The sequence below is a fragment of the Boleophthalmus pectinirostris genome, unplaced genomic scaffold, assembly GCF_026225935.1.
Source record: "Boleophthalmus pectinirostris isolate CB_2022bp ecotype Guang Dong unplaced genomic scaffold, ASM2622593v1 HiC_scaffold_13, whole genome shotgun sequence".
Classification (NCBI taxonomy): domain Eukaryota; kingdom Metazoa; phylum Chordata; class Actinopteri; order Gobiiformes; family Gobiidae; genus Boleophthalmus; species Boleophthalmus pectinirostris.
In genome coordinates, this window is record NW_026571036.1 from 24,755,519 (window position 1) to 24,768,779 (window position 13,261).

General features: G+C 41.2%; 3 protein-coding genes across 7 annotated transcripts in view; 2 read left to right on the forward strand and 1 right to left on the reverse strand.

Annotated features, from left to right (window-relative positions):
• Positions 1–240, forward strand: part of LOC110173911 (uncharacterized) — a 22,154-nt gene extending 21,914 nt beyond the window's left edge. For all 3 annotated transcript variants that reach the window (XM_055149760.1, XM_020939930.2, XM_055149761.1), the window contains one exon: positions 100–240. The gene's annotated coding sequence lies outside the window, so the exon portion shown is untranslated. The remainder of the gene's footprint in view (positions 1–99) is intronic.
• LOC110173922 (zinc finger protein 106-like) lies at positions 225–6,304 on the forward strand. The gene is made up of 7 exons (XM_055149765.1): positions 225–291; positions 1,201–1,263; positions 2,497–2,612; positions 3,909–3,980; positions 4,058–4,129; positions 4,794–4,940; positions 5,819–6,304. The coding sequence occupies exons 3-7, from the start codon at positions 2,505–2,507 to the stop codon at positions 5,867–5,869; spliced, it is 450 nt and encodes a 149-aa protein (XP_055005740.1). The 5' UTR covers positions 225–291; positions 1,201–1,263; positions 2,497–2,504; the 3' UTR covers positions 5,870–6,304.
• The window catches only part of capn3b (calpain 3b), a 21,373-nt gene continuing 14,320 nt past the window's right edge, over positions 6,209–13,261 (reverse strand). For all 3 annotated transcript variants that reach the window (XM_055149763.1, XM_055149762.1, XM_055149764.1), the window contains 9 exons: positions 13,081–13,170; positions 11,385–11,462; positions 11,251–11,308; positions 9,378–9,442; positions 8,809–8,877; positions 8,591–8,669; positions 7,819–7,935; positions 7,681–7,739; positions 6,209–6,919 (listed from right to left, as the gene is read on the reverse strand). In XM_055149763.1, the coding sequence (XP_055005738.1) occupies positions 6,893–6,919; positions 7,681–7,739; positions 7,819–7,935; positions 8,591–8,669; positions 8,809–8,877; positions 9,378–9,442; positions 11,251–11,308; positions 11,385–11,462; positions 13,081–13,170 (642 nt within the window). In that variant the 3' untranslated portion in view covers positions 6,209–6,892. The remainder of the gene's footprint in view (positions 6,920–7,680; positions 7,740–7,818; positions 7,936–8,590; positions 8,670–8,808; positions 8,878–9,377; positions 9,443–11,250; positions 11,309–11,384; positions 11,463–13,080; positions 13,171–13,261) is intronic.

Below are 13,261 nucleotides of genomic sequence, written 5' to 3' on the forward strand. Positions count from 1 at the left end.
AACCCAGAAGCTCTGCACTTTTACCAGCTGCTTACATAACACTTGACACTAGTCTCTAGTTGTACCAGATGCCCTGTCACTGTCCTTATGTCTGTGCAGAGCCTGAAGGAGCTGGATGTGTTTGAGTGCCACGGGCCCCGGGGGATTAGCTGCCTGTCCTCTGCTCAGGAAGGGGCCCGCAAGGTGCTGCTGGTGGGCTCTTATGACAGCACCATAAGTGTGAGGGACGCCAAGAGCGGCCTACTCCTGCGCACGCTCCAGGGCCACTCCAAGACTGTGCTCTGCCTCAAGGTCAGTGCTGGACACAACTCTGGACAACTGCTGCACTCAGGCAAAAGGAAACTGTTCAAAATGCACTCTGTACAGGTATTACAATTACTACTGCTGCCAAATATGTACTTGCTCTGCGCAAAAGTATAAATTACACATACGCTACATTTTTACAATTTTTTTTTATTTTTATACAGTTTTAGTAACATTTTCTTTTATGCTAAACTGAATTATTCACAACAACAATTAAAACAACACTATGTAACTTTTTGGTTGGAGAGTCCACAGCCAGCTTGTCTCCATGGAGATATGCTCTACCTGGAATGTTTTTCAAGAAATAAAACATGTTTGTAATTGGATAAAAGCAAGATGACTAAGTTTAGTGCCAGACTGTAGAACATTCCAGGCAAAGCAATGACATCTCCATGGACACAAGTAGGCGGCATCAGAAAAGTTACACGTATATGGACAGGCCATGCCTCACAGAGCTGCAGAGGCTGCACTAACAGTGATTCATGATTGATTCATGTCCATTCACAGCGAGTTCTTTAAGTGAGGGTTCAGATCAGAGAGAGGTTTAAACCAGCTGGATTTAAGTACTGAAACTCGCAAACCAAATGAGACTCATGTGAGGCTTATTATGCATTTTGATTGGATAATCATCTGGAACTAAAACAACAAATTAGAACATAAACAACATGTTCTCATCATGGTTACATGTTTTTGTAATTCAGAATAAATCAGCATTACAATTGTTATCAGTAAAAGCTACTTTTCCTTTTTGTGGGGACACAGATAGATCATGTTTATGAATTTTAAAGTCAAAATCTTTCATACAGTTTATTTTAAAATACAGTATAGCTGAATTGTGCTAATTTAATGATGATTTATGTATGTTTGAAATCGAGCAGTAAATCCTGTTGCCTGTAGGTGGTGAATGAGCTGGTGTTCAGTAGCTCGAGTGACGCCTCTGTCCATGCACACAACATACACGTGAGTATGACTGCCCTTGTGGTTTAATACAGCTCATAAATACTACAGAATACTGTAAGAATAAGTATACATTAGGCTGTCATCACTGTTCCCTGGGTGTGTGAGGCTAACTATAAGCACTGCTATGTCTGAAGCTCTGTTTTTAATTTAAACCAGACATTTCAAACTCGGGTCTGGGGGCCTGAGACAGAGACAAGACCGCTCTGTTTTTAATTTAAACCAGACATTTCAAACTCGGGTCTGGGGGCCTGAGACAGAAACAAGACGGAGACAAGACCGAGACCAGACCGGAGGCTCGGACCCCGCGGAGGCTCAGAGTCAAAGCTTGGAGTCTGCCCCGGTCCCGCTCTGGTCCCGCTCTGGTCCCGCTCTAGTTCCGGTCTGGTCTCGGACCTGGATCAGTCCTAGTTTAGTCCATACCCGGTGCAAAAGTTCGGCATCGCAGTCACGGAAGTCACGTAAACGGGAAACGGCCGTTAGCCGTTTTTTCCATTCTTCATTTAAACACAAAATCGAAAACTGAAAAAACGAATCATTATCCGTTTTTTCATTTTGGTTTTGGAAACAAATAACGAAGAAAACTGTTGTTTTTTTCGCTTTCTTATTTTTGGTTTTATATTGAAAAACGAATGAACGAATGATACACGGATTAATTTGGCCCACCAGATCATATCAAATATGTTTAGAGCTGGTCCACTGGCTACAAATTGACTAGAGACATTATTCATTTAAAATGTTATTATTATATATTATGCTTGTTCTGGATTCAATGCATCAGCAAAAATATTATTAAACATTTATTTTAATAAGAAAAGGTTTAACATTACATATCTCCAAAGAAGAGAAAACATGCAGATGTTGTTGCAATTTTTCAATAAATATTTAGTTTGGCCCACGACTTGGTCCCAGTTGATGTTGGCCTCTGTGAATTTGAGTTTGACACCCCAGATTTAGACTTCAATCAGAGCTTTGTTTAAACAATAAGGAAGTGACTTAGAACTACAACAGGTGAGCTGATTTGTGCTGTTAAACAAGGCCCTCTCAAATAACATTAGGGGGACAGTCTAGCTGACAGTTTTTTAGTTAGTCACGCTCACATTTTTTGATGAAAATCAGGAGCTTGAACACATGGATCACATATGGTGACACATTGTGTCAACATTCATCCCTGAGGCGGATTAGAGTGTGGCTCCAGTCACGTGTCTTGCCCTATTGGTGTTTGTGCTCAGACAGGGGAGCTGATGAGGATCTACAAAGGCCACGGACACGCCGTCACCTCCATCGTGATCCTCGGAAATGTCATGGTCACCGCCTGCCTGGACAAACTGGTGCGAGTCTACGAACTACAGGTACAAAGTTAGAAAAAGCAAGTGGCAGACTCTCCACTAGAAATATTACATAGTGTACCCTTAAGGGGCAATTTGTGAAAAAAACTGTAAAGAAAAAGACAAAAATACAGGAAGTAGGCAATGGGATTCTTTTGTAGGGAGCTTTCACACAGACAGTAGTTGGTGCGCACCAAACGAACCAAAAGCTCTTAGTTCAGTTCGTTTTTGTTGATGTGAAACCATCAGTCAGACTCGCACTAAATCAAGCCGACCGAGACCTCACACTTCTGTTCGGATGCTCTGCACCACCTCGAAACCAGCCGCGGTTCTTGAGCACAGAGGACCAGAGCAGCCCACCTGGACCTGTAGTCCAGAGAACTCAGACCCAGTCAATCAAGCACTGGCCTTAATCGCCACTGTCTAGAATCAGCACATGGAGGACGGAGCCTCTGGACCATCTGACCAACGCACGAAGAGGACGGCACAAGACCAAGGACCGGACCCCAGCCCCGTCCTGATTGACTGTGGTGAGTGCTCCTCTTTAGCGCTGTTGGCTGTTGCTGTTACCCAAACTCAGAGCTTTTGCTCCAAGCTGATGTGCGGTGAGGTGCGTACAAAGTTCTACATGTTACCGTTTTATGAGTTCATGATGACACTTGAGATGAGGACGGCCCGCGGTATTAACTAATTAACTAATTGGAGGCATCGCTGTTTTAACGGGAAACAGAGGCACGTCAATCAGACCAATTTTGGTTCGTTTGCCGGCATGAAAGTGGACCAGACTGGTGTGAAAACGCTTAGAACTCACAATTGTTCTCAACAAAAATACAGAGACCATTTCTGCACAGCATTCTTCAGACTTTATTTTTTATACAGCACCTTTCAAGACACCCAAAGACGCTTTACAGTGCATCCTTCATTCTTTCCACACTCAGTTGTGGTAAGATACTATTGTAGCCACAACTGTCCTGGGACAGAAGTGAGACTGCCAATCTGTGCCAGCAGCCCCTCCGACCACCACCAACACACACACCACTCTCATACTACACTATGTGATTGAACTGCCTTGCCTAAGGACACAACAACAATTTCTGTCATTGGCTCCCCATTGTGGCACCTGGTGTTCCCAGTGGTTCCCCACCCAAGTACAAACCAGGCCTAAACCTGCTTAGCCTCTGAGATCTGACGAGATCAGGCTTTGACAAGCCACAATGTTTAAAGTTGTCTTGTGAATGAAACAATAAAATAAATGGCCCTAGTTAGATTTGTGTGTAGTTGTGTAGTTTAAACACTGAACACTTATTGTCCTGTCTGAAGTCTCATGACCGACTGCAAGTGTACGGGGGCCACAGTGACATGGTGATGTGTATGGCCGTTCACAAGAGCGTGGTGAGTGTGTGCTTTTATTACATGTGGTCTCACTTCAGAGTCTGAATATGTTCTAACCACTCCCCCTCTCCTTTCAGATGTACGCCGGCTGCTACGACGGCTCTGTCCACGCCACCAGACTTAACCTCACTGTCAACTTCCGCTGTTGGGTAATGACTTCATCATCTTAAATCTGGTTTAGTAAAGTCTTTATTTTGTCTCACAGTCAAGACAGGTGTTTGATGTGATTCATGCATGTTTGAATAATCTTTATTCAATATATCATTGCCCTGATCTACCCCCAGTTTTATTTTTGCAATCGGTGATACGTAAGGCTTAGGAGCATCACAGTCATTTTGGTACAATTTTAAAAATGGTCTGCTCTAGTGTGATGTGCAGCTGTACATAGGAGGGACCCACAGCTCGCGGGGCTTTGTTGTGATGACTTTTACAGCGATATAAAGGACAGGCTGTGAATCAGCTCCTAATATTCCATTGGGCACTGCAATTTTCCAACCCCGAAATCAGCTTTAGTTGTTTTAGTCATAGATGTGTTAGATTTGATCTATTATAGACAATAGCACAATATGTCTTGTTTGAGGTAAATATAAAAATGTTATTGCAGGGCCTTTTGAGCTTCACCCACCCAAAGATTTGTGTTGGCATTCTGGGAACTAAATTTAAATATAGAGAAATCTGTATATAAATATATAAATCAATGACAAGTTCAGATTGATTTAGGTTAAGACTTTAGGTTAAACATATTGTTGGTCACATGGAAATGACTAAAGTTCCCACAAAGCATGTTAACCTGACCTGTCTGTCTCCCTCTAGTGGCAGAACTGTGGCCTGATCTTTGGTGTGGCGGAGCATCTCGTTGACCATTTAGTGAGTGACCACAGCAGCCCCAACCTGCAGACATTCAAGTGCAGGTGGAGGGACTGCTCTGCCTTCTTCTCCTCACAGAGCGCAGTGAGACAGGTACTTCACACAGACAACTACACTTGTCCCTTTGTTTACTAATGTACAAGAATGTTTTACCTGATTTACATAAAGGCTCAGAGAAAGTGATACCTGCTATCCTATGAAATTAATTAGACTTCCCACTAGGGATGGGCACGATTAGTCAATTAATCGATAATTGATCATTAAGAATACGTTAATGTGCACAGTGTACAAAGCAGCACATATGTTTCGGTGTCCAGAGGGAAAAAGTTTTGCCAGGTGAGAGTCGCGTAATGTCGATGACGAGTCCCCACCCCCCTCCCCCCGTACGGTGTCCTGGTTTTGACAAACGCAAATATGGTCACACTAACCTGTATTCCACTGAGGCATGTTTTTTAATCTGACAGAAGTTGACCCCATCAGCACATAAGAGCTGTATTTTTATCTTCACTTAGTTTATGCAAATTAGCGATGCAGTTTTAAGTTTCGTTTCTGTGAGAATTGCGCATATCTGCATTAAACACATTATAATCTCAAACGGGCTGATGTGGCTCTAGAGTGGTTACAGTTTATATGTCATAAAGTTGAATTTATTTATGCATAATTATGATAATTTTAATATAAAAACATTAATGAGTAATCAATAATCGATCGTTAATTCTTCCGATGATCGATTAAGAAAATTTCATCGAATGCCCATCCCTACTTCCCACTGTAACAGTAAAAATAACTTTGAAGTAGTGGCTTTGGAAAGTTGCACTAAATTACACTGTCTTATACTAAATAGATTGAATACAGACTACCAGTATATTTTCAAATATGAAATGGGAACACTGCATAAAGTATCTGCAAATGGCTTTTTGGATCTGAATGTCATCTGCCTCTTGTAAATAAGCCTTTGTGTTGTGTTTTAGGGGCTTCCGGCCCATATGAAAAGCCACGTGGAGACGGACAGTGAACTGTGACGTTCCTTCACATCAGGATAGTCTGCTGTGCCTTGTTCCAGACTCTAGGCTTATTAATCATTTGTTCATTCAACAGTTTACAACTTTCAAAACAATGTTACTCTTTGCTGAATGTTATTCTTTGTTTGTTGTCACCAACATTTCAACAGCATACTTTACCAGGGATGCACCGATACCGATCAGTGTGTGTCGATACCACTATAAAGTGTGGCCATGGTAAAGTAAGAGGACTATACTCCAAAATCCCTTTGTACAAATGATAAGTACTCAAAATGAAATACTGGTTTTGTAAAGTGGCATCAGTGCTCCCCTGTATATTACAGTCTCACACTAAATGGGTCAGGTATAGAACGTGTGCAAATACACATGATTTGTTTTCATTGTTTTTTTCCCATTTTTGTGTACAGTTGTACAGCAATTAAAATACATCTTCTAGCAGCGTTTGCATGTCTTATTTTAAAACCATAATTAAAAAACAGTTCATCTTAACACCTTTAACTACTGGTTCATACACATTTCATATCTATACTTCTAGCCTAGTATTGCTCTTGAAAAGTAAAACCATTCAGAGTGTGAACTCTCAGAAAAAAAATGGCTAACTCCACCTGTCACTCACTCAGGCTGACCAATAGGAGGAGAGATAAACATTGACTACATGTGTTTAAGCACAGAGCTGCTTTGAGCGTAGCACTAAATCACCTTTGAACCGTCTGCAGATTAACATGTAGAGCTCAACCCACCACCTATTCAAAGTTTGAAAGTTTGCTCAGGGCTAATCAGCTCTGTGGAAACTAATGACCTCACTGCAAATTATCAGATTTTTTTTTTTTTTTTTTTTAAAGTAGGCAAATCTCTAGTTTAGAATGTCTTAACTGAGTATTCTAGACAGCTTATGTTTGAGAAGTAGAAGCAGGAGAAGAATACATTTGGAGACAGATCATTCAGAGGTTTAGAGGAGCAAAGGTGAAGTTTCGTCCAGATGAAGTCATGACCACACAGAGTGATGGTCCAGGAGGAGTCCCATCAGGAGTACATGGTCAGCTGGAGCCACTACAGAGGAACAGCACAGGTCAGCTTAGTTTGGATAAAACACACATAAAGACACCAATGGACATTAAATATCATTAAATACAAATTAAACCAGACATGTCAAACTCAGGCCCAGGGGCCAAATTTGGCCCACAATATAATTCTATTTGGCCTGCAAGATCATATCAACTTGTATTAGATCTGACCGCCGGCTACAGATAGACTATAGAGACATTATTTATTTTAATAAGGTTTAGCATTACATATCTCAAAAGAAGAGAAAACATGCAGATGTTGTTGAAATTTTTCAATAAATATTTAGTTTGGCCCACGACTTAGTCCCAGTTTTAAATTTTAGCATTTGGCCCTCCTGAATTAAACATTATGGCCTTCAAATGCTCCTACAGCATTCAACTGATATACATAACCACATTCCAATAAAATGTGTTCTTTCTTTATTCATTTATTCAGGAAGTTGCTGAGGACATGGCCATTGTCACTGTGGGGCTGTTGATCTTGTTAGTTCTATGGAGATTATAAAGCTGTTTTAAAGTCTCCTGGAGAATCACTGTTGTCTGATTGGTCACATAAACTTGTTGGTCACATTTACACAACGTAACACTTCTTTTTTTTATCAGATTGTAGCTGCAAAACCTTTCTGAAATTCTTCAGTTAAATGAATGGAATTACCACTTAGCTAGAGGTGCCACCACAACAAATGTACAATTCCAGATTAGTACTTAAATTCCCCGAGTGAAATATGAATAAAAAGCACATCTTACCTCGAGCACATTCAGTTTGATGAGCCCATCTCCGTCTTTGTCAAATGCCTGAAAAGCTCCTGAGTGGAACATTGACACATGTTGTTATCGTCATGACAACAGCCCCCCCCACCCCCCACCTCCCTCTCTGGCACTCACTGAACATGCCCTCTAGGCGCACGAAGCAGCAGATGTAGCTGTCGAAGTCAATGAGGAGCTGCTCATCGGCGTAGCGCAGCGCGATGATGTTGTACAGCTGGTTGTTCAGGTGGAACCCTGTACACATACAATACTAGTAGTACACAGTATACAACTGTATACAATAGTATACAACTGTATACAATAGTATACAATGGAATACAACAGTATAAAACAGTACATAACAGTATACTACAGTATCCAACTGTATACTACAGTGTACAACAGGGGAGTGTGAGAAGGGGACAGTAGGCTTGGCAGGATTTAAAGTAGATAGGTCACGTTTTCATGTTTGTCTAATCCTGACTTGGTTTGGTGGAATACCTGTGATCAATATTTCAGTTTCATGAAAAATGAAAGGGCAGTTGAAGCACAAGCACAAATTCATCAAATCCTTGTTGATTTGACCCCTGTAAACATGATGGTTGTTAGGTAATAGTTATAGAATTATATCTGATGACATATCTATGTCTGTCATACTGTATATGGTAAGACTGTGTGAAGCATTTAGTGAGAATATTTTGAGTTGAGTTTTAAGTTGTTGCTTTTTCAAGACAACCTTAGGCCTTTCTAACCTGTGATAATGATTTCACTTACTTCAAATGCTGTTTAGTTATTTCAGTTTATCTGAAAAAGGTAGGCTATGTGTCTTCTTTAAAGGAGCTGTTACACAGACATTATATAGAACTTTTATTGACTGGTTTAAATAGAGACGTGTGTGGTCATGTCTCACCTGCTTCATTAACAGCGTTCCTCATCTCAAAACTGCTGATACTTGATGACTTGTTTTTGTCGTACTTCTTAAAGATGACCTATAATCACAAGAATGTGAACACTAGATACAGACACATGTACAGCTGATATTTGCTCTTGATATTTGCACTTTTGCAAATATCCAAAAACTTCATTTGAACATGCAGAGAGAAACAGAAAGGCCCTGTCAGGCTTCACCTGCCACTGCTTGATTTTCTTCCACAGATGTTTGAACTCCTGCAGGTTGAGTTTCCCCGTACCATCCGTCTGAGGGTGACGCTGTCAGGGAAACTACAGCTCATGTGCCTCTCCTTCTCCAGTGACAAACTGGAGTGTGCCATACAGAACTTTTCTGATGACCTGCTTGAGTATGGCATTGAACATACAACAACATTGAACCATTTATTGTGGGTATTTACTGAACAAAACATACAGTACTGTGAGTGGGGTCATCTCTCCACAGATCTGACCTGTTAACTGGTGACATCGTCACCTTTTGTCCATGGAGATATATCAGTTTAATACATAGATCAGGCAAAGCAGTAGTCCATGGAGACAAGCTTAAGCATTATGTTTAATGCCATACTGGTGAACATTTCAGGCAAATGGAAAATGAACCAGCCAAGCATCACCAGAGGAACAAGAACCACAGTTTGAGAATCACTATTAGAAGCTACTTGAGGAACACTGCATGTTCTCCACAACCCACTGTTCCCCTCTAAGCAGAGAGCCTGCTTTTCTCTTCTCTTTGGCCTGTGGAAGGATACGTCCATGAGAGCGATCATGCTGCGACATGTCTCCAGACTGAAGCCCTCTGACTGGATCTCACTGTCTGTGGACATACAACAGAAAACAGATCAACAGTAGAGCGAGCACAGGACCAAGGGTCTGTTCAGAGTTCACAGTCTGAAGGATGTGACTGACTGATGAATTAGCCAATCAGAGGCACACACCCTCCATCTGAATCAAAATAAATGTCAACTTATGAGTATTAAAGATAACAAATATCACAAGAGTAAGAAACAGCATTGTCTTCATAAGTTGCCTGAGCAGCCAAACCCTCCAATGTCCAGAACTGTGGAACTGGACTGTGCTACAAACAACATCCTTACATCCAATCACAGATGCTCTCAAATGTTGGAAATCAGAGAATTAGGATATGTTTCTAGACAACAGACTGTATAAAGAAGTGAGTGACGTTACCCACAGAGTTTGGCTCCAGTCAAATGAATTTGAGGCTTGCAATTATAGCTTGAGTTTGGAGCTCAATTCCATATTTGAATTTCAACGGTGATCAAAGCAACCAAAGAGACAATCTGTCCGAGGCTGTTGAAGGTTTAGCATGAGGAGGGAGCTTAGCAACATTGTCAATCAAATCTGTTGTTAACTCTAGTAGGAGCTACCTCTGGGAAAGAAGACGCCTCATCTCTCTGTTATTAATGATTTATGGAGAAAATTGTGAAATGAAATATGCACATTTTAAGACCAAAATGATGGGCCTGACAACAGCAGAGAGCAAAGAGGGATGAGACAGAAGTGGGACTGTTTTTCTGTATTAAATGAATTGGAACCAGAGTCGATGGAGCCGAAACGCGCCCATGCTCATGTCCTATTTGGAACCCGGCAGCTATATATGCATATACAGACTATTATTCATGTATTCGTGCCGAGCCATTTTGATACTGGACATGTGGTTTGGTGCAGGGCTGTGCACGAGTGAGTTTGCACAATTTGTGTGTGTTTACATTCTACCCCTACATGCACAGCTACATGGAAGACTTGGCTCTTTCATATTCACGAGGGAACACGTCCGTGATTGGGGCAGTGTTTCCCACAGTGCTTTATAGTTAGGGCAGCTGCCTTAACACCATTTGCCCCCCACCTTGACTACGTCCCTCCGAAACACGTGAATCCTCACAAAACTACACTACACTGTTGTCCTCACTTTCTCCTTCTGCCAGCATGGCACCCCACACACCCCACACACCCCACACACACACACACACACTCCCATACTCACGACCTCTGACCCCAGTGAAAGGGTATTTTCAGACGCTGGGAACGTTGTAACTGCAGCAGATCTGCACAATGTGAACAGGTTGTTTGTTTTTTTCTGGTCACAAATATGAAGAGTAAAACTTCATGCTGCGCTTTACTTTTTGAAAAGTTTTGTTTACTGTTTACAAGGAATAAATTTTTTATAATATTTCATACATTTGTTGCTTATTTGAGCTTTTTTTTTTTTTTTTTTTTTTTTACTTATTAGTATTACCAAGCAGCTCTTTGCATTTATTTTATTTTCCCACTTGTATAATGTTAAAAGAAATTGTTGGTTTAATAAAAAGCACAAATAGTTTTGCATTTTGTTCCCAAACTGTACTGAAAATGAACCAAAACGGGACCTCAAAACTGAGGTACATACTGAACTGTGATTTTTGTGTACCGTTACACCCCTACAGTCTATGTTCCAAACCCACACATTTTCAGAATCATAACTGGGCGGCACTGTCTGAGTTGGGGCTGAGGTATGAGGGAGGAAGTGGAGTCCAGACTCTGATCTTAACAATCTACACAGTGTTCTAGCCTGGCTGCTAGGTTCTTTCCAGCCAGCCTCCTTTCCCATCTGCTGGTGGAACTCACGTTTGGAGAGCACGTTCTTCATGATGGTCTTGAGCTCATTGGCGCACACCTGCATGTCCTGGTGGAGCAGAGATCAAGTCTTAATTATACTGTTGTTTTTTAATACTGTTGTCACGACCATGGTGTGCACTCACGTCTCCAGATATCTGCTGGTAAATGGCTCGGAAATGCTTCTCCTCCTCCGTCTCCTCCTCGGGTTCCAGAAGTTTGCGCTGTACAATTGATACATGAAAAGAGGTTAATATCAAGTGGCTGAAGTTAGTAGGACCCACACAATGACCTATTACTGCAGCGACTGTATTGGTCATCAGTTTGTTTGTATTTTAAATAATATAATTTTTGTACTTGATTGTCCATGTCTCAGAGTCTCAGCTGAAGCAAAGTTAAACACTCCTGTCACAGTAACCGACTGGTCATGAGAGGAAGCATTTAGCATTAAAGAGAAAAAAATCCATGGAGATCTATGGCAAAAAATGTGACAAAAACAGCACCACTGTCAAATAAATTTATTTAGGACATGTAAAACCCCTCAGAACATATCTAACATCACATTCACTAGCTAGGACCACGCCAACAACGACATAGTGCGAAGAATTTTATTGATAATGTACGGAGCGGGGCAGAGATGGCTGGTGGGGGGCTCCCCCCCCCCCTTGTAGGGGTCTTATAACTGAAAGACAAAATAGGGGATGGGAGGGTGGGGTCAAGTTTGCAGAGACAAACGGGGGGGATAATGGGAAAGGCTGCTACATATAGGCTTCTGGGAAATTCAAGGCGTGGTGGAGGTGAGTTGTGGTTCGCTGGTGAGAGGAGAGGGCGGCTGAGGCCTGGTCCTGCTCCTGAACCTCACTTCATCATATTAACTACATCTGTGGTTAAAAAGGGGGTATTTCACTTGGACTGAACAGAATCTTACAGCTAAAAGAAGAAATAATAATAAAAAAAAAAACATGCTGCTTAATACACCCTCTTTAAATACAACATTAAAAAAAATTTAAAATCAATTAAAATTGTATTTTATTTTTCAACAGTGGACACATATTTGGATAAATAAAACACTGAGAATGAACACATTGCTGCAGATTTTTCTAACTATCTATGTATTCATGGCTTTTAGATGTGAAATGTGAAATGTGAAATTAGGACTGTTGCCATAGTAATTAACACAATTAAATTAAAGTGATATTTCAGATCCACTATGGCACTGACAAGTACCATCATAGCATCAACCCCAACACTAAACGTGCGGTCAGTCCACTGTCTGGATACCCCTGACCTCTCCATGATCTTTCCATGACCTCTACATGACCTCTACATGATTCCAGATGTCATGACTTGTTCTGTAAATTTTCCCACATGAGGAACAATTTTCATTCACAACTCACTTGAGAATTACCCGGGTTGTAGAGCTGTCAGCAGTATCGAAAATCAGACATCTATCGATACTAAAGCTAGTATTATTTGAGCAGGTATTGATACTCAAAAGTAGATAACTAAAAAGTGTAGACAACTAAAAAGAGTATCGAGTTTATTTCATATAGAGTTTGAAGTTTTAGTATCGTGACAAAACTATTACACCGTTCATGTAGTTACAAATAGGCAGTGTCCAAACTTTGTTTCACAGAGGGCCACATATAGAAACATATTTGTAGTGGAGGGGTAAAGACAGGTGGTCAGTACGGTGAGACTTTTAGATAGATGCATTTACAGACAAGTTTGACAGAGTCAGAACACCTTTAAAAAGTCTTAGAGCACACATTTTAGATCTGTATCGCCAACAAAAAAGGGCTGCATTTGGCCTCCGGGCAATAGTTTGTTTAAGTGTAGTACCTTGGGTTTCTTCTTTTTGGCCTCTCCTCGGATGCCTTCATGCTCAATCTCTTTGTTGGCATGAGCGCGGTCAGACACAAACATGATGGGCTGGTGGACAGAGGACAGCTCGTGTTAGGACAGTGTGTGTGTTTGTGTGTGTTTGTGTGCGTGTGTGTGGGTGTGTGCGTGTGTGTGTGTT

Bases quoted from the DNA above. Each gene is read 5' to 3' on its own strand.
- LOC110173922 (XM_055149765.1), top strand. From the start codon at position 2,505: ATGAGGATCTACAAAGGCCACGGACACGCCGTCACCTCCATCGTGATC. The intron at 3,981-4,057 runs GTGAGTGTGTGC...CTCTCCTTTCAG, and splicing joins TGGCCGTTCACAAGAGCGTG to ATGTACGCCGGCTGCTACGA. The intron at 4,941-5,818 runs GTACTTCACACA...GTTGTGTTTTAG, and splicing joins CACAGAGCGCAGTGAGACAG to GGGCTTCCGGCCCATATGAA.